At 31.2% G+C, this 22,023-nt stretch overlaps 1 protein-coding gene and 1 long non-coding RNA gene across 2 annotated transcripts in view; both read right to left on the bottom strand.

Annotated features, from left to right (window-relative positions):
* Positions 1 to 14,959, bottom strand: part of LOC127709579 (transmembrane channel-like protein 7) — a 31,531-nt gene extending 16,572 nt beyond the window's left edge. The window contains exons 1-10 of the mRNA XM_052215182.1: positions 13,986 to 14,959; positions 13,275 to 13,344; positions 12,630 to 12,711; positions 10,204 to 10,451; positions 9,337 to 9,482; positions 8,606 to 8,756; positions 7,346 to 7,507; positions 3,201 to 3,370; positions 2,615 to 2,765; positions 1,527 to 1,624 (exon numbers count right to left, since the gene is read on the bottom strand). Of these exons, the coding sequence (XP_052071142.1) occupies positions 1,527 to 1,624; positions 2,615 to 2,765; positions 3,201 to 3,370; positions 7,346 to 7,507; positions 8,606 to 8,756; positions 9,337 to 9,482; positions 10,204 to 10,451; positions 12,630 to 12,711; positions 13,275 to 13,344; positions 13,986 to 14,959 (2,252 nt within the window). The remainder of the gene's footprint in view (positions 1 to 1,526; positions 1,625 to 2,614; positions 2,766 to 3,200; positions 3,371 to 7,345; positions 7,508 to 8,605; positions 8,757 to 9,336; positions 9,483 to 10,203; positions 10,452 to 12,629; positions 12,712 to 13,274; positions 13,345 to 13,985) is intronic.
* On the bottom strand, positions 4,774 to 6,494 carry LOC127709202 (uncharacterized). The gene is made up of 2 exons (XR_007985545.1): positions 5,580 to 6,494; positions 4,774 to 4,910 (listed from the first exon to the last, which is right to left on the bottom strand). It is a non-coding gene; the product is annotated as an uncharacterized LOC127709202 (long non-coding RNA).
* Positions 14,960 to 22,023: the final 7,064 nt, after the last annotated feature.

The raw sequence follows: 22,023 nt of genomic DNA, 5'->3' as shown, positions 1-22,023 counted from the left end.
GGCCATATGTGGGAGAACACATTTCGAAATACATACTTCTGCAATTACTATCACTTTTATTAAAAATTTCATAATTAAACAAATTAATAATTGATTTTCTTTTTTTAATATATCACATATTCAAAATTAAGGCACATGCAATTAGTCATAAGAGGAACATTTAAAACAACTCCTTCTCATGTATTGCAATACAACAACATTTGAATTTGGAATAAACAGGAAGATGTGTCTTCTTTCTTGAACAAAATGAGAATTTTATATCATTGGATGTAAATCAAATGTTTGGAAGTAGTTCTTTTCACATTAAATAGAGAAGATGGATCCTTCTGACTGGCATCAATGACAATTTAGGAAGATTGCTGTTTGCATGTGTTTTGGATTGCATAATTCTGGTAAGTACAATAAATTGAATTCCACCATTTTGGTGATATTATCTGATATGCTCTTTTTATTCAACATATTAATAAAATAATTACAATATTATAAATAGCTAAATTCTTATTTTTGAAGAGTAAAAAGAATAAGAAACCTACATCAAATATTTATATTCATGCAATAATTTTCATCTTGTCTGTTATGTCACTGTCACTTCCTGTTTTGAATTGTTGTGTAAAAAAATGTATTGTTATATTTTTTATTCCCTCTGTATTAAGGAATGGTTATTATTTGAGTTGTTTTGAAAGTTTATTGATTTCTACACTTTAAGTGATTTTGAAAGCCAACTTTATTTTATTTTTAGCCACTTTAAAATTATTTAGGCTATTTAATTACCACAAATTTTTAGAAGTTATCATTTAGCTTCTCAATACCCCATTTCTTGGTTTTGCCAGTAAGACAGTACAAAAAAGAAAAGAAATAACCAGTATATATGCATAATGTCATCTGTTTTTTTTTCTATTTTCAGATTATAGCAAGGGATGCATGATGCAAATTAAATCAGAAGAATCAACCATCTGAAGAAAAAACTGAGCAGTGGCGGATCCAGGGGGAGGGTTCCGGGGGTTGGAACCCCCCATTATTTTGACGATCAATGCATTTGAATGGGGACATATGGTTGGACCCCCTCCCCCTATCCTGAGTTAGGAACCCCCCTCCCCCTTTTGAAAATAGCTGGATTCACCCCTGCTGAGATCATCTTTAAAAGTCAAACCGCACTTTTTGAAGTCCAGCTGAACTTTATAGAGTTAAGCTGGACTTTTTAAAGTTCAGCCGGACTTTGTAAAGTCCGGCTGAACTTTATAGAGTCCATATTTTTGCCAGAAATGCCGGCTGGATTTTTTTTCAGACGTACTTTTATTAAAGTCCAGCTGGACTTTATGAACCAGACTCCTGCTAATTTAAATATTTCGAGCCGGTTTACGGCTAATTTCGCTGAAAGTCCAGCCGGGGTATCTATTATAAGCAATTCAAAGAAAAGTCCAAATGAATATTATAAGTACGGTTCTCAGTACTGCTACAGTACGGCTACTGTCCGACTGGAGTACGTGTCATGTTTTTCATACAGGTATGATCATAACTATTCTTACCTTCGTGGAAATTCTACCACAAATGTAATGATTAAACCAACTAGAAAGTCTAAAATCATCAATTTGTAGATTTGTTGTCCTACATAAGTCTCCCAACACTGTAAAACACATCAAGAATGCATTTTTAAATATAATAAAAAATTTAAAGAACTGTCATACAAGTAGGATGTTTAACTAGCTATTAAACCAGGTTTAACCTACCATTTTCTTCATAAGGAAATGCCTGTACCAATTCACGATATGCCAGTTGTTTTCAATTCATTCTGTTAGTTGGTATAGTTGAAAGTTGGATTTTTTCAGGTTTTATGGACTTCCCTCTTTTTTAATTTACCTTGGATTTCAGTATTTTTGTTAATAATTTTATACCACAACATATAAGAATAACATGCCTGATTTAAATGAGTCAATATCTCTAGTGGCACCTCAAAGTCAGGAACACAATTATGATATGTAAGAAAAGAATCTCTGCTATGATATTGGACTTGTTGCTATTTTTAATAAGTGACTGGGATTGTCAACGTATATTTGTTCCGCCTAACAGAAGTTCCACTGGAAACTTTGTTATAAACAATGTCATAATATCTGTTCCTGTTGGAACAAATATTCTATACCATTTATTTCGTTGGGAACATTTACTTATTCCAGAATATTGCTTCCATTTGGAACTTATATTATGAAGGAACTTCTATTCCGTGACAAGATCAACCATTTGTGTTGTTTTGAACAGCAGATGACCATAAAATAGAAATGTAAAAACTATGGAGTTATTAATGCTTAAAATTTCCAACTAATTGTGTGAGAATAGGAATTTATCACAGTAGCATCTGATTATTAAAGTTCCCTTTGTGGTTTTCTAAATTGTGGAAAATTTAACCACATGTGAAAACATCTCAGCTTCTATACTTGTGATCATACATATCCAACAAGATTATGATAGTGACAGAGGAATTGAAGACAACGTATTGCCCATATTGACCAAAATATGGAACCTTCCAGTTAAACAATTAAAATGCAATAAGTTTTAGTTTTCATTTTGAAAACTGTGTTAGTAATTTGTTGCATACACATCCATGATAAGTAATATAAACCTTTATACTGCTTTTAACTTGTCGGTTTTGATCGGTGACTTCCCATCTTTGATTTCCACAATCTGCCCTATAATCATCAGCAGGAGAAGCAATAATACGGTACATTGATCCAATTAAAATTCCAAGGGAGGCTAATCGTAGTAATATAATCCTAAAAAAGAAGAAAATATAGAAAATAACTTTAAGAAGTTCATGTACATGATTTAATAATACAGCCACACTATGTATTATTTTCCCAGAATTAGACAAAATTACATAATATTACCAGTAGTTGAAAGCATTCATGAAACAATTTTGAGTGGTGATAACATATATAAAGTTTTGCCAACGTTATCAACTATAGTTGCTACAAAATAACAACTATGGGCTTTCATCACAGATGAAATAAAAACAGTTACCAAATTCTGCTATTTGTAATCATTAAACATAATTATATTCAACATTTTGATAGGAGTAAATCTTTTTCAAACTCTTAGATGAGAGCCAAGCAACACAAATATTATTGTTTGAATTTTACAAGTACCCTTAATAGGGAACAACATATTTCATCTCATATGACTTAATTCCAGGCAATCTTTGTACTTACCTTAGTAAATTTATCCGAATCTCAAACACAGGTGTATAGTCTTCAAATATTACTAGCTTGTTAAATATCACAGGTACTATCACATTTAAGAGTGTTATAGTAATGGATGGCATATACTGAATTAAGGCCTGGACAATGACATGGAGCTCAGAAAAATTACTGTCCTGTAGCTGTAAAACACAGTTAGATATTAGGTGTATTGAAAAATAAGAGGACAAAAACTTAAATCTTTTCCTCTATAGGTGCACATTGTTTTGAGAAAAAAAAAAAGAAAAAAGTTGAAAACATCATTTAAAACTATAAAGAACTGACTGAGGGTTATTCAATTAAAATGGATATGGGAGGTTAGGAAGGGACATTTAAAACCCACTCACAACCAAGATCCTTTCTTCAAGTAATTTTAAAAGCATCTTAATAAAAATACAACCTCAAATGACCCACAACCCATTTCTAAAAATACAAACTTCCTTTCCTACATTATAAATACTTATTATACTCTACACACTTTAGTTAAGAATTGAATTCTTCTATTTGTAATTTTATTGAGGTGTAAAAAGTAAAATAACTATAATATTGAACTCCAAGGAAAATTCATAACGGAGAATCCTTTATTAAATGGCTAAATCAAAAACTCAAACACATCACACGAATGGAAAACAACTGTCATATTCCTGACTTGGTACAGGCATTTCCTTATGCAGAAAATGGTGGATAAAACCTAGTTTTATAGCTAGCTAATCCTCTCACTTGTATGACAGTCACATGGAAGTCCATTATGTTGGCAACAATGTGTGAGCAAAAAAAACAGACATAATAGGTAGAAATGTCAAAAATTGGGGTACAGCAGTCAACACTGTGTTATATTCTTAATCACTATAAAAGCAAATAACAATTTCAACAAAGAAAAACAAAAGTGGTAAAAAAAAAGGAATTATTTGAATTTGGAATAATTATGAATTCTGGAAAATTGATAAGAAATTTATGATGAAAACTAACCGAATTTTGGAGGGTTAGCAATGCATGCATGGCTAAGGAAGACAGTTAGTTCATACTGAAATATCAGTGAAAGTAAAATGAACCTTAGCCATGTGTGCATGGCTAACCCTATTTAGTTGGGTTAGTTTTCATCATACATTTCTTTTCAATTTTCCAAAATTCAAAATTATTCTAGGTTCAAATAATTCCTTATTTACTAGTAAAAGTGCTTCTTTCTAAAACATGTGCCTGCCCTTATGGAAAAATAAAGCTTCTTGCAAATATTTGCGGCAATGTTGCTGCAAATATTTGCAGCAATATTGCTGCAAATATTCATTTTTCGTATGTAAATTAGTTTTCTTGCAAACATTTGCTGCAATATTGCCACAACAATTTGCGGCAATATTGCAGCAAATGTTTGCGGGAAAATCAGTAGCTATGATTGTTGCAGCAATATTGCGGCAAATTCATTAGCTGCAATGTTGCAGCAATATTGCAGCAATATTGCAGGAAAATTAATTTCTTGCAATATTGCAGCAACATTGCAGCAAATCTTTCAACAATTTCAGTTGAAAAATTAGGAATTAAAAACTAAGCATTTAAAAAAGTATGATTTAATAATAAAACAAAATTTTCTCTGTCCTCTATAGGTTGTTGTGTAACATATCTGTGTATCCTTTAGTTCTGTTTCTCTGTACTCACTGTCCTTAAAGTTGAATTTTCTGATTTCAAATACTGCAAAATAAAAGTTGAAGAATTTAGCATACATTAAAAGAATAATTAAACATTATAAAGATATAAAGATATAAGTTACTACTATATATTGTAAATTCTGGACTTGTAAAATGAAAATAACTCTTTATAAAGAGATGATTACAGACCAATTTTTCCAGCATTTGTTTCACTTAAAGGGGTCAATGTCTAAAAGTGATCAAGTCCTTCTAGAAATTGCATATTACTATAGAATACATTTAACCTTATGCCAGTACTAGGTTGTTATTGCTTTTTTGAATATTTGTTTTTCATTGAACTATAACATAATTGGTCTTGTCTATTCTTTAAAATTTTTGTGATTAGTTGTGTATATATAAAAGCTAAATATTGTTGCCATTTGTTGATAGACCTCTTATTGGCAGTCAAATCACAGATCTCTAATTTAATACCAAACTGCTTTTATTAGAAGATTTCTTGTTTCAATTTAAGTAATGTACTTTCTAAAACACATAGTCTTAAAAAAATATCTCCTGTCTTACACAATTTTAATAATATTCAAGTGCATAAATCTATTGTCTTATACTTTTGTCAACTCTATTAAGTTAAGAAAACTCTTTAAATATCACTATTTTGAACTGTAAGAGCAAGCACTTATTCAAAATGGTGGACATTCAACTCCATTGTACTTACCAAAAGATGTTATCCAAATTATGTGTAAACACCAATCTTCCTAAATCCAAGAGTCATGTCAACTGAAGGCTATCATATGCACTATCCAGTGTCAATAGAATTAGTTGGAACTTTTGGATCTAAATCCATTGTAAAATTCATATTACTTTGTTCATGATAGAAGACATCTTTGTTTGTTGTATATGCATGCATGTTCATGTCCAGTTCAAATTTTGAATATGTTGATCAAGGTTGCTTAGGGTATTGTGACAGTGTGATCCCTTTGAAATTTGCCCCTAATTATCAATTGCCTAAATCTTGAATATTTGTTATATATTATAATAAAAAAATAATTATATATATATATTTTTTTTTTATCTTTGATGTTATAAGTTATAATGGAAATATATACAAAGAAGAAATGCTCTACCCTTAATTTGGCCTCAAACTCTGTGTACATTAATTTACGGTACTTCCTGTCTTTACCACTACACAGAGATAAATGAAAACCAGATGGCACATTACATTTCTATCACCAGCTCATATTACTAATTGAGATAAGAAAGATAATTTGTGTATACATAGTTTTAAAATAATGATACTAGAAATTAAACAAAATGCAACCTGCAGGTGAGGCTAAATTCATTTGATGGAAAATATTAGAATTAAAAATATTGTTCATAGAAAAATGTCACAAAAAAGTGACAAAAAGGCATAATAATACATGTAGAACAAAAATTATTATGACTCAATTATTTAGATTAAACTTGTTGAAATAAATACCAAAGTATTCTTGAAATTCTTTCCTTACAAAATATCATATAAATGTGATGTACAGTTTAGGAATTCTAAAAATATAAGCATTGTTATTTGAAGATTTATTTAAAATAAATTATTCAAATATCCAGATATTTCTGAGTAAAATAAAGTATGACATACGACAACAAATTTAGATAGTTAGAAGTATCCATAACCAAATGTTCAAAGAACAATATGTTGTGAGTATTATTTGAACCTTAAATCTTAAAACAAATAATCATATGTAATATTTTAAAATGCTTGAAATATTGGTGCAAACTATCTGATTGTCTGACATTATTAAAGAAACTTTTCTTGCAAAGTTGTTGCAAAAAGTAATTCCTTAAATAATAAAAGAAAAGGTTCCTGCAACTTTCTAGCAAACAAATTCTTTCTTGCAACATTGCAGCAAACTTGCTGCAATTTTCTTGCAAACAAATTTTGTTGCAGTAACATTGCGAGAATGTTGCAGGTAGCTGCAACAACCTGCAACTTTCTTGCAAACACTTCTTGCAAACAAATTTGTTTGCTGCAATATTGCCGCTATATTGTTGCAATATTGCAGCAAACTTTTCATTTCTGTAAGGGTGGTCAATGCTTTTACAACATATAAAATTACAAAAAGAAGCATACAGTTCTTATCATTACATTTATATGCTACAACCATAAAATTACAAATAATACCAAGTTTTTCATGTGTTTTCCAATGCATTGATATCAATGGAAGCACATGCAGTCATGAATGTTGCATTTTATTCATAAATAAAACATAATTTTGGAATGCCTCTGGATTCTTATGGAACATACATGTCTTATATCTATATGTGATGTAATTATTCTGCACTGCAGTGAACTAGTACTGACCTCCCTGAAAAGAAGTAGCTTGTATCAAGATATAATGTTTAAGAGTCTGAAATGAGCTACAGAATATAGGCATAAATCTGAAAAGGAAAACAAATTACATTACATTACTTTTAAACAATTATTACCTCTAACATCTTTTCATTTGTGAAGAAAATAAGGTACAAAGATCCACTCAAGGCAGCTACAACAAATATATTAACAGCCATTCTGATAATATAAAGTTTAATCTTATCTTTAAGGGTAAGACTCTGTTTTCTCCAAATTAATCTCTGTGTTTCCAAATCTCCCTAAAATGAAAAATATAACATTTAACTTTATCTTTCATTGCAGTGAAACTTTTAAAATTGCCTTAATATGTAAGTGAACATTGTCATGTGGTACACACTAACAATTTCAGTTTACATTGTCATGTGGCACACACTAACAATTTCAGAGTTTATATTGTCATTTATTATACCTTACATTATATAGTAATTATTTGATTGGCTAATGTGGAATCACGTGTCATAGTTTAATTTCGATGGTTTTCCAAAAATTAGCAGAAGCGGTGAATAACCCCAACAAATTGAAGCCTCCATCGAACAACCCTATTATTCCCTGGTGAATAACCCCGACAAATCGAAGCCTCCATCGAACAACCCTATTATTCCCCAGTGAATAACCCTTGTCGTACCTCAATGATCACGAGTTAACTCCCTTTAAAGTATGACGTCACTTAATGTCAGATAAATAAAAACAAATATGGTAACGGCCATGTTAGAAGCCCATCAAGTGACAAAGAAGCAAGTTCAAACAAGGCTTGGAAATTCATCTGGTGACGACAATATCTCTTGTAAACAGCTTTTTTTAGGGCCATCAATATTTTACAGAAAGAGTCTAAATTTGTTGTACATAATAGAAATGTTAATAGACACAAAATAGTTTTCTAAGGTAAGTGTTTTGACAATCTGAATCTGTTACAATATTTTACTTTTAATTGTTTGTTCGGTATAATAAAACAGTTATGGCCCATTGAGTCAGTGAATATCCAAAATTAACAACCCAAGTAAGGATTATTCCCCTGAGGCTAAAGCCCTCATGAAATAACCCTTACTCGGGTTGACAATTTTGGATATTCACCTCCTCAGCGGGCCATAATTGTATAGTGGTACACACTAACAATTTCAGAGTTTAAATACATTGTCATGTAGTACATACTAACAATTTCAGAGTTAACATTGCCATGTAGTACACACTTACAATTTCAGAGTGTACATTGTCATGTGGTACACACTAACAAATTCAGAGTTCACATTGTCATGTTATGTACACACTAACAATTTAGTACCAGTAAATTGAAGTTCATGTTCTTTTTAATTTTACTATCTAACTTTTTGTTACAATACCTGCAATTCTTGAAAAAAATTTCGATGTCTCCTTTTAGCAGCTTTATCAACATTTATACAGAAATCCCATCCTCCACAGAAAACTTTGTTTGTGTACTGGTTTACTGTGCTGTCTTTGTTCATAACTCCTCGTTTTATACCTTTCCCTGTACTACCAAAATATATCAGTTCACATTTCTGGTTTAACAAGATTTATTTTTGTAGTTGATATATTTCATGTTAAGTGATGTGGTTGGTGTTGGTTGCTTTCTGTCATATTTGTTTTTAATCATTGTTTTAGTATAAATCAGCTTGTTGGTTTTCTCCTTGGAATTGTTTAACATTTTTTCATAAGAGCCTTTATAACTTATGGAACAGTATGGGTTTTTCTCATTGTTGAAGGCAGTAAGGTGACCTGTAATTGTTCAGATGTTGTTTTTTGATCTATTGATAGTTGAACCATTAGCAATTATACTACATAAACTAATTTTTATGTCAAAGAATCTTCTCTTATCATGAAATCATTTTTTTTTATTACTGGATAAGGAGACCAGGCTGAGAATGTCAAAGGTATTCTATAAATATTTAACAAATAATAAAACTCTTATATGAATTAACCTCAAATTGCCTGAAAGACAAACATGTGCTACAGAGATTGAACAATACTGGGTTCAATTTTTAATATTTACCTGGCTACAAATACTAAAGGGAGATAATTCAAAGAAATATCAAAGAAAAAAAGCAGTCCTTACTTTCTAACAATAAGGAAGAAGCTGATTAAGAAAGATCCTCCAGTGGCTAACAAGTAGGCCAAACTCATATTATATGTTGTTTCATTCTCTAACATTGTCTTGTTTCGATAAGCACCATAAAACAAGACTGTCTGCTCCATCCATCCCTGCAATATATACAAAAATTTATATTAGCAGCATGAAAAGTTAGATTACAAGACTGACATATAGAATAAAATTGTATTGCTAAATCATAAGTTTTCTGTGTAGTGGTCTGTGGACTTTTTTTCTATTTATTTTTTTTTTCTCATGCTGTTGTCTGTTTTTCTTAAATTTATGGTTGAGACTGCTCCCTGGGTATTTTCTTTCCTTTTTTGTTAAAGTAGATGAGATTTCAATTGTTGGACTATTTTATTTAAAAAAAAATAATGCAACGTATCAGATAGTAGTTTTTGAAACTCTGTATTCATACAAATATTTCTTGGTTTATTCTATAATAAATCATGCAACTCTGTTATATGCAACTGAAAGAAATAGCCCATATGTTTTTTTAAGTAAGAATAATGAAACTCACAAATAATTTTTTTTTCTTCATTTTTATAGATATCATTACCATTGGTACAACGCAATAGACCTCACACCCTTTGGCAGGAGCATAAAAAAATTCTATTTTCACAGTAAAGTTTAATATTCAGGTTAACTTTATTTGTTTGGATACATTGGTTCCACAGAAATAGCTTTACCTTTGATGGTGTTTGTAAATAGGAGAAATTTAAAAGGATACAGTTATATGTACTGACCTTCATTTTCGTCGATTTTTTTGGTTTTTGGTGTCCGTGGTAACTACTATGTAAATGAGATACAAATATTGAATACTGAATTACTTACAGTTCCTTGTATAAAATCAAATATCTGATTTCCAATATTCTCATTATCAGTGATATTATCAATATGTTGACCATACTCTTCAGTACATTGTATTGTTTTATTACTAATGGTGTTGTTAAAAGGTGAATCCTTTAGGATAAAGTGGGGAACCAGTGTCACACACATCATAATAATCATCGTGTAGAGATTCATGAACATCAACCATCTGATGAAACGGAAATAGTTCATTATAGCAGTCCCAAATCTACCTGGAAAATATACATATGTTAGCATCAAAATTGGTTCTAAAAGGTTTAAAACAAACTTAAATCAATTCTACTCATCAAATAAGTAAAGCTATTGGAAAAATAATAAAAAAATACCAAAATAAAATTATACAATTTTATTCATTTATCATTTTTCCATTAGAAACACAAAATGTTTTGTTTGAAATTCAATGGCTTTTATTTCTGAACAAAAAAGTAAACTTATATTGCAATATTGAAGTAAGTAAATTCCATTATCTCTACTTAAACATGTAGGAGAGGGATAATATCACTTTATGGGTCTCCTCAGGAAGTGGTTTACTATGAAATGTCTAGCTGTTAAGAGGAGTATAACATTTTGCCACAAATAACTCTACCTCTAGTCAAGTCATAATAAAATGCTCCGCTGGGTGCAGCTTAATACGACCACAGAGGACGAACCCTGAACAGTTGGGGCACAACATTCAAGCTTGATACAGCACTGAATTTGGATTGTGATTAAATATTTGACACAGCATAGATTTCTGACACAGAATGAATGTGGTCTAAGAACTTAAAAATTTTTAATTTACCTATTCAAACCATATCATTATTATTTGCTTTTATATATAAATCAGAAATAACCAATTTAAAATGGAAAATTTTAAAGAAAAAAAAAGGAAAAAAAGGAATAAAATCCCTCCCCCAAATTTTTTGGACCCCCTTATGATTCATCACCCCCAAACTTAATCCCAGCCTTCCCTTTGTGGTATGGTACCTTGCAGTACAATTTCAGAGAGATCCATACACTTGAACACAAGTTATTGTCTGGAAACTAGAAAAATGCTTGTTTTTAGGCCCCTTTTTGGCCCCAAATTCCTAAACAATTAGGGCAATTACCCCCAAACTCAAACCCAGCTTTCCCTTTGTGATATGGAACCTTGTAGTACAATTTCATAAAGATCCATACACTTACACACAAGTTATTGTCCTGAAACTAGAAAAATGCTTGTTTTTTGCCACTTTTTGGCCCCTAATTCCTAAAATTTTGAGGCAATTACCCCCAAAATCAATGCCAGCCTTCCCTTTGTGGTATGGTACCTTGCAGTACAATTTCAGAGAGATCCATACAATTTAACACAAGTTATTGTCGGAAAACTAGAAAAATGCTTATTTTTGGCCCATTATTCCTAAACATTTTGGGCAATTACCCCCAAACTCAATTCCAGCTTTCATTTTGTGATATGGAACCTTGTAGTACAATTTCAAAAAGATCCATACACTTACACACAAGTTATTGTTATGAAACTAGAAAAATGATTGTTTTTTGCCCCTTTTTTTGCCCCTAATTCCTAAAATTATGAGGCAATTACCCCCAAAATCAATCCCAGCATTCCCTTTGTGTTATGGAACCTTGTGGTACAATGTCAGAGAAATCCATACACTAACACACAAGTTATGTCTGGAAGTTACAAAAATGCTTATTTTTGGCCCCTAATTCCTTAACTGTTGGTACCATAACCCTTAAAATCAATCCCAACCTTCCTTTTGTGGTACTGAACCTTATGGTAAAATTTCATAGAGATCCATTCACTTAAACTAAAGTTAGTGTGCGAAAACCAATGTGTCTTCGGACGACGACCACAATGCCGGACGACGACAATGCCGGACGACGACAACCAACGTCATACCAATATACGACCACAAAATTTTTTTGCGATCGGTCGTATAAAAAACTACTAGTTTTGTTGGTACTCTATGAATGCCCAAGGCAGAACCCTTATCAGAAAAAGTTGGTCAACTGGAAGGAAACACAAACTTTCTACCTGTTTGCCATCATTATACTCTAATGTACCAAAATTCAGATCAATTTTAGGAATAACAGAAAAAAGTCCTGACAACTGTTTGATTTCAAAAGACAGACATAGACAACACTATTATCCATGACAACTTGATGATGGAAGTTTTTAACGACCTTGACTGGCTATACAGCCCTGGCACAGTCAGCCCTGGCTTGTGCCTTTTTGGGCATTTAAATAATCTAATTTTTACCATGACAACTTAATGAGGGGGCATAAAATTTATAGGTAATAGATTATGAAGTGTGAGGTGATGTCAATGGCGAAATACCTGATTTTTCTGTTGAATTGTAGGTATAAACATCAAATATTCATACTTTTAATGCTTAAATCATATAGCTACCTTCTACAGTTTTAAAAGAACCTGCCCAAGGCTCAAATATTTTTGCAATATTTTTGACTTGTTGTGTGAAGGAATTCCATCTCTAAAAAAAAGAGAAAAGTTAGTCTTTAGTAGATACAAACTAAAACATAATAAAGCTGACTACTGGTTTACATGTGTTTTTTTTGTGTTATTTTTTCTGGGATCTACAGTATGCAAAATGTAAACCAATTAATGGAAAGGGAGATAACTCAACAAAGATAGAAAAGTTTCCTCTCATATAAGTTATACAGCATTCATTTATCTCTTCTTTTATGTATAGTCTTTTGTTTTAGCCTCCCCAGTATTGTTGAGAGGACACCAAATAAGAAAAATCTAACAACAAACCTAGTATTTTAATGAAAAATTCTAAATATAAAAAAACATGATTATGTTTATATGACACATATTGTATTACTTGCACAAATTATTTAATGTTAAGTTTCTGACAATTATTCATTTAGTTTAACCTCTAGTGGAGCAGGAAACTCACTTCAATTCTTATTATGTAAGGGTATGAAGACATTATTCTATAAAAGACAAACAGCATTGTTTATTGGTTGGAGGTCTGAGAAAAACAAATGTTCTAACTTCCCAAAATACATTCATATGGAATAGCTCTATAACCTGAGTCTGTCTGTGTCTCCATCCAGCAAATCCTTTCTCAATAAGTTCAGGCTCTTTGAGAATTTTCTCTCTACAATCACAAAAATATATACAAAAATATAGACGAAGGCAACAGAAATTATAATGAGTGGTCAAAACATAAAAACTATATTTAGTCAAAATTCTTTAAAAAAATAAATGTAAATTCAGAAATTTATGTGTGCATTTATTTTTGTGATTGAGTACATGAATAATTAATACAATTTCAGGAAATGATACATACAAATAATGCTATTAAAATTATAATGCACAATTTTATTTTTGAGAAACCTCTCATTATTCACAGTAATGAAAGTATTGCAAAAACGTCTGAATTTACAGTACTGTAATAAACGAAGCGAAGTACAATATGCATACATGTCTTAAATAAGTAAGGAGAAAACAATAGAAAGGCAGGTCAACAAACACCAATATTTGCTTCAAAATTTGTTAAAAGGTCTTTATCAGGCTGACTATTTGTAATAAAATTGAGAATGGAAATGGGGAATATGTCAAAGAGACAACAACCCACCAAAGAGCAGACAAGAGCTGAAGGCCACCAATGGGTCTTCAACGCAGTGAGAAAATCCCGCACCCGGAGGTGGTCCTCAGCTGGCCCCTAAATAAAATTGTGTACTAGTTCAGTGAAAAATAGTATGCTTCTTTTCTAAACAGCAATATATATGAACAAACCTAAAGATATTTACAACTCCATGTATAGTGTCTTGTTCTTCTAACATTTGTTTTTTTTCTTTCAGTGTTACTACATTTTCTCTATGACTAGGAACATATCCTTCTGGTATAGCAGATTTTCTTTTGACTGTTGATCTACGGTGTGATGCTGTCCTTGAACGTCTGTCATTTATAGGAATAGCCTTTTTTCTAAAGACATATGTCTTTCTTCCATCATCCAGGATAACACTGGAGTTTTCTCCCTTATCTGGATGTCTCATTTGCACAAGATTATCTGAGCCATCAGGACTGTCCAATTCATAATCACTTTGAACTTCATGGCTTTCAAAGGCATTATTTTCAATTCCAAGTCTAAAACCCTTTTTTCTTTCATTAGAATTATCCATCAGGTAATTCCTGGGTGAGATTTTTTGTACAAGAGTTTCTTCATAGTCTGGTTCATCTTCTACAGATTCATAAATCTCTTCATTTAGGCTTCTACTATTCCTACTGATGTGACTGGGGTGCTCTGATACTCTGCTCTGATCAGATGTATAATTGTTTCTTTGACCTGTGTGGTTTATGTAATCTCTATCCAACATGGATTCAGAATATTTGGGATACTGAGCCGAATGTCTGTTCTCTCTGGTTTCATTTCTTTGTTTACATTGGAAATCGTTAGGTTTATGATGTCTGTGATCATATTCAGAACTTGCATTAGTTGATCGAATTAAATTTTCTGAATAATTCTGTTCCATATCATATCTAGAGGCCCTTTCATTTAGACTGTCATTTCCTTGATTAAAATTCCTGTATGAGTTTCTATGATTTCCATCATCAAAATAAGATGAATCGGTCTCATAAGGTGCATCATAAAACTCTTCTTGATGACCAGTATAATTATTCAAATTTCTGTTGTGATATTCATCTTCGCTTCTTTCATATGATTGTCTTTCAAATCCAAAGTCTCCATGTAAGTTCCCTTCAAAATTCATACTTGAATGTCTGAACGTTTATCAGATTTCAAATGGCTGATACCCTAGCCCCTTATGATCCATGCAAAAAACTTCATAGGAAACCATCAATTGAAAGTTTTTGAAAGTAACATGTCAAGCGTCTGCAGACACAATACAAAAAGTCCTCATAAATCAGTGTCAACTGCTTATAGATATTTGAAATCAAATGTTACAATCAATAAAAAATCATTCATTATGTAAGAGACCATACAACCAAGGTATGCTTTGAGATCATTATAAATTTTCACATGGCGATTAAGCATGATCAGCATTTATAAGTGTGATTTATAGTACATTTCTACTGATAAACTACTATCTTGCCATATGAAACAATCAACCTTTAAGACTTAAGACAGTCTTTTATCTGCAATTCAATTATATACTTACCTTTTGTATTATGAGAAAATTGAAATTAATATCAAGAGAATTAATTATCCATAATAAAACCTTTTATTTGTAAATACTACAAAAACATAACTCCACCATCATTAATCATTAAAATAACCATACAAGAGACTAGTTTTAAAAACAAGGGGCTCTTCACAGCCAAAATATAGCACCTGGCAAAAAAGTCTACACTGAAGATTCATTTATTTTTGCAGGTATCCATTTTCATGGATTGAGAAAAATTGTGTTCTTGTGGATATTTGATTTTGTGGTTTTTCAAAATTTGTATGCAAGCCTTCAGACTTCATACTTAGTTGAACATTTAAATTCGTGTTTTCCTTATACACACAAAATCAACAATAATTGGTATCCCATGAATAATAATGAATCCACAGTATTAAAATTAATTTTCACTTTTATTGCAATCAGTGATTTTTATAAAAAAAAAAAGGAGATGTGGTATGATTGCCAATGAGACAACTATCCACCAAAGTTCAAATGAAGTTGATGTAAGCAATTATAGGCAACCTACGGCCTTCAACAATGAGAAAAATCCATACCGTATGGTCGGCTATAAACGGCCCCGACATGAAAAATATGAAACAATTCAATTGAGAAAACTAACGGCCTAATTTGTCTATTTGGAGATCTAAGTGTGCTGATTTTTGCTGTTGAAAATTTAACTTTATCTATTAATGTTTTCAAGATAATTGCCAAACATACAAGATTTGGGAAAAAAACCTTATGTCATTTAAGGGCATACTTCCTACAAGGAGTCAATAGACAATTCCCTTTATTTGTTTGTATGCAGATCTTATTTGATGTTTACAGTTTCTTTCTACCAAGCTAATAGCCCAAAAAATTAAATTGTTAAAGGTTAAAACTCTTTTGAGAGTCAATTGATAATTTGGTTTATGTTGGCTTATTTGTAAAATTATTTTGCTGGTCATATTTGCTGTTTGTAATTTTACTATTTTTATTAAGGTTTTTCCAGAAAAATCCTAAGCCAAAAATGCCATAAATGGTTAAAATTGTCATTCAAGGGCTATAACTCTAATAAGAATCTGATTGATAATTTGGTTATGTTGACTCTTTTGTAGATTTTGGCTTGTTGATTTTTGTTCCCAACTACTGTTTTTCTTAAGTTTCTATCATAGCTTTCAAGATAATTGTTTAAAAAAAAAATCATTAAAATCATCATTTAAATGCTGGTCATATTTGTTGATTGGCAGCAACTATAAAAAACACAAACATATACTAGATACCATAAAGATCATTCAACTCAAATTTGGTTGAAATTGGTTCATTGTTTTAAGTAGAGATTTATGAAAAATGTTTACAATGAGGAAGGATAACAGACAAAGAAAGACTAATGATAATTAGGGATGCCAAGAAATTGGTCATCTTCAGCTCAGAAAGACTATATTTTTCTCTCATTATTGTCCCTGTACCAGAAATCTATGGGCTATTCACCCAATAATATTGTAAAAAATCAGAGACATAACATCACATATTATATAGCTTTAAAATCTGTAGGAACATAAATTTTTGCCAATTTTGGGATAAGTGGATGTGAAAATGATAAATCTTCTAAAACTTTAACACCACTAACATATATGAAATAGGTTCATCCCCGAATACAATATCCAGAAAAATGAAATTTATAACCCTGATTAACAATATAGTTTGAAATGTCAACAGTGTCAATACATTGTTTTAAGGTAACCAATGAGGCCATATATTGGTTTTGATTATTTACTTTGGAAGCTCTGAGTACTTAGATTGTCCTCAGATTATCTATTTGACAGGTGAGAGAACTTCCTGGTTTTTATCTCTAATGACCTCCAAAGCATATTAGTTTATGTGCATAATGTGTAAACCTTATGTAAACACACTAAAAATATTAAAATTGATGATAAATCAATATTCAAATAAGAGTTAAATTATTGTTACACAGGGGAAATAACTCAAAACTGTTCTAAACATTTAGATTTAGGTTCTCTTCTTGCCAAATATGAATGGTTTGGTCATTGGTTTTATGTCTATAAATATAAGACTAATTGTTCTTCTAGTCTTAAACTCACATCTTCTTATTTAAAAATATTGAGTCTTTTTCTATTTACTAGAGATTTTGTCCAAAACAAATAAATGGATAAAAATCACCATTTAAGGACAATACCTCCTAAGGAGTCAATTAATGGTTTGGTCATGTTGGCATTTTTAGTATCTTGAATGGCTGATCATTTTGGCTGTGACATTGCTATTCTATGTTATTACATTGGTTGCAATGAATTACCATGATTTCACAGTGAAATAAAAACCGATAATTTCACATGTGAAATAATTGCGATAATGTCACTCCTTTGATATCATGCAACAATGGGTGTTGTCAAGACGTTGTGGATGATATTGCATCAAAACTAATTGACAACCCATAGAAAAAAATATAGTTCCTGCCATTTCTACTTTATGTCAATTAATACAAGTCCATGGTCAATGTAATAAAAAGAATAACTAATCCAATAATTCAAATATCGAAAAATATTCAACTTGTGACCAAACAACATTGATAATTAACTCATGCGCTACGCACATTCGTGAACTACTTTGTTGTTCGGTCACTTGTGGCATATTTTTCTATATTTGAACTCTTGGATTAGTTATTCTTTGACTATTGGTTAATTCATTTAGATATCAGAACTTTATAAGAGTTTATACTAGTACCTACTTGAATTTTCTCTTAATATGGATAGGTGCTGTTATACATTTGATACTTTCTCTCCTTTCCAGTTGATCAGCTTTTTCAATGGTAATTCGTCCAGCACTGCCAATAGAGGCCAATGACCTACGTCTTCTCAAAACTTTCTGCTGAATTTCCTCTTCATCGTCATCTGAATCCTGCAAGAATCCTGGAATAGTACATATGGAGGAATGTCTAGGCATATGCAGAAAACTTTGACTTCTTCCTTGTGCAGTTTTGCAGGAAGCTATAAGATGTGTATCTGATAAAATACCTCGATTGCTTGGTAGGCTTGAAAGAATGGCAGCATGGATTCCTCGCCTCCATCTTAGAACTCTTTCTGGAATTTCTATTACTTCTGCAAGAAAAAAGCATGATTCTTTTCATACAAAAATAAATCTACATATATATAAAATGATCACATTTCATGTTATTAAAGTTTCTCTTTTGCATTTTGTTCTCTTAGAAAAAATATAACAGTTGTACTGTGGGGTAATTTTTATTCATGGGATACCATTTTCTGTGTTCTTTATGGGTACAGCCTAGGTGAACAATGATTTTAATGTTTAAATAGCATGTATGCAGATTTTTTCAAAACCAAGAAATCAGATCATGAAAGTACAATACTCCCTCAATGCACGGAAATTGGTTACCACAAAAAAAACAAGTGAAACTGCGAGCTACTGCTCACTGATGATACCCCCGCCGCAACTGGATAATTTTAATAGTGTAAAAATATGTAAGTGTTCGGTAAACAGGAAGTTGTTGAGTGATGAATCTGAAAACTCATCACACTGTTTAGCTGACTTATATAAACCCTGAAACCAAATTTCAGAAATCCTTATTATGTAGTTCCTGAGAAAGATGTGACGAAAAATACTCATGGGACGGATCGACGGACTGACAGATGGATGGATGGATGGACGGACAGATGGACAGATGGACGGACGGAGGTAAAACAGTATACCCCCACTTTTTTAAAGCGGGGGTATAATTATTCCACATATTCTCTTATCATAATCGGATTAGATTAGATTAGAACAAATATTCCAAAATATTACATTCCAAAGGAAAAGCATTTGTAATATATTTTTTCCCGAATGGAAAATTTGTTTTTCACTATGCAATGGAAAATATTGGTCAGAAGAATTACATGTGGTATTACAAAATATTCCAAATCAGGATATGAGATGGGGGGTCCTTCATTTCTGTATTCTTTAATTTTTATACTTTTTGCCAATTTTTCTCTATTCATTATATTTTAGGACCTCATTTTTCTCTATTCTTTATTTTTTTGGTTCGTTTTTCTCTATTCTTTATATTTTTTGCCCATTATTCTCTACTCTGTAAACCCTTACCTAAACCCTCGGACATGATGTTATCCCAAAGGCTCTGGCCAGTTTCAATGTCTAACATTAGGCCTTTATATTTACATTGTACATCGACATATTAGGACCTAACACTCTACCAACTTTAAGTAACATACAACAGATAATGTAGATATTATAAACAAGTGCTAATGAGGTATAAATTTTCTCTTTGACGGTAGGGGAAAAACCACTGTATAACTTAACAGACTTTTTCAGATGTCTATTCTTTTATCAAAATCAAGTTTGAAACACAGCACAATTTACAAAAGCATGTATGAGAATATATAAGCAATAACTATGATATTTGTTTAGGTGAAGTTCAGTCAAGATAAAAAATGGCTTTTAATTGGATAATAGACATCTTTATATGTCCACTGCAAGTCACAAATTTCGTACAGAATGTTAGGTTATAGTCCCAAATTCTCCTCAGTCTGTTATCTATAAGCCACTGGCTGTTTAGAGCTGTTTAGAGCTGGATAAAGTCCTGGAATATCATAGAGTAACCAATAATTATGAATACATAGAAATGGTTGACCACACTTGTTGTGAAATATTTCACTTTTTATTGGAATATAAAAGGAATAAACTCAATTATATAATTAAGAGATGAGATGACAGGTTTTTATTAAATAGTTTTAAAAAAAAATAGAGAGATCATTGATGATGTGGCAGATTTTTTTTTATCTTGGTACATGTAACAGCAGGGCAAACATCTATTATTAAACAAAATTATCTGAGTTATCTCCCCTCATAAATATTTTTTTTTTAAATAATTCTGAAGTGTAAAAAGCTAGTACAATAACACTGAATAATATAAATGTCTTCACTTATAAATTTTCAATTATGAAAAAAAATGCTTTTATGTGTAATAAAGTTAGTAAATCTTATCAGTTATTGATGAGAAACTAATGTTTCAACTCGCTCAGGCAAAGTTCACCTTTAGGTGGATTTGGCTATCCTTTTTATGTCCTTTTTGGTTTATACCTCTTCAACTGTTAGTGTCCTATACATCCTTGGCTTTTAAACATTCATCATTGTGCGGTCCTGATGAAGGTAAACCCAGAAAAGCTATTAGGATGCATGGAATTTATAAAGTGTTGTTTTAATTTCTTTATCTTTTTTGTAAAAATAAATTGATATTTATCATAATATTAGAATATTTTAATACAGATTATATAAAGGTATAGATGTAGTTTATTTCAGAGACAAGTGCCATTGTATTCAAAATAAAAACATGTGTCATTAGCCTGCATAGGACACTTATAATGCCCCTCTCACAGTTAATCACATTTCCATGTTCAGTGAACCCTAAAATCTGAGTAACCCTTAACATATTTTAAAAAGTTTACATCATAATGACCATGCATACTAAATTTCAAGTTTATTTGACCACAGCTTCATGGTTCCTTAAATCAATATAAAACTTTAACCTAAGGCTGATATGGGACAAACAGATTAACTGATGGACAAAGGAATAGACCCAAAAAGATAATGCCCCTCTATATATGTAGGTGGGGCTTAAAAATGTATGGCCTAGAATAACCCAGGTATGATTCTACTCTTTTGTGACAGTTTGGGACCCCATAATTAAGTTCACAACTGCAGCCACCACACTTAAAAATTATTTTATAATAATAGCTTTTTGCCATATCCAGTGACCTATTTGAGTGCTTTCTACTAAAAAAGAAACAAACCACAAATAAATGAATAAAAATGATACAGTAATGGTAAACAGTTTCTCTTAAAAATTTCTGTCAACTGGATGCCACCCAGGTGGGCTATGTAAAATAATCAAGCAAAATACCAAATATTTGCAGCAAGTCTTTTATACAAATTTTAAATACTTGTAGCTGGACTTGTAAAATGTTTATGATTTCAACTCATTAAACACCCATCCAACTTTGAAAATGACAAAAATCCACCAATATGATCTTTTAAACGGTACACATACACAAGAATTGCGGACAGCTCAGCTGGATGGCTTTATCAGCTACCACACAGAGAACCGTAATCATTGAAAATTTTTTAACGTTATTGTCTATGGGGAATTATGACCACTAGCTAAATAAACGAATACTATGTCTATTTTATAAATCTCATATAAAATTAATAAATTATAGAGATCTCACCAATTTTTTAGCTTTGAAATGGTGTAATAAAATCCACTTTATCTTGATATTTACTGGTGTCCCTATCATGTTGAACGTCGGGTTCTCTTTTGGTTGAGATATGTTAAATTACGAGGTATACATATATTATAAAAATTCATATTAAATTCATTTTTTATTGTAAATCAAATTAACAAATTATACAGTATTGGCAAATAATTTTCCTATCAAATGGTATAAGAATCGTCATTTTAAAATAATGTTTACTGTTGTCCCTAAGCATTTGAAAGTGAAACTTCATAATTTATGAATACGATGTATGTTCATTCAACTAAGACTGACCGTATTCAAAGACAAATTGGTCTTGTTATTTAGTTGAATTCTCATTTTTATGATGTGAACTTCTTTTCTAATTACATCCATCATTTTAAATATCTA

Source organism: Mytilus californianus, unplaced genomic scaffold, assembly GCF_021869535.1.
Source record: "Mytilus californianus isolate M0D057914Y unplaced genomic scaffold, xbMytCali1.0.p SCAF_7, whole genome shotgun sequence".
Lineage (NCBI taxonomy): Eukaryota > Metazoa > Mollusca > Bivalvia > Mytilida > Mytilidae > Mytilus > Mytilus californianus.
Note: the sequence above shows the minus strand (reverse complement) of the source record. Positions and strands in the feature narration are given on the sequence as shown.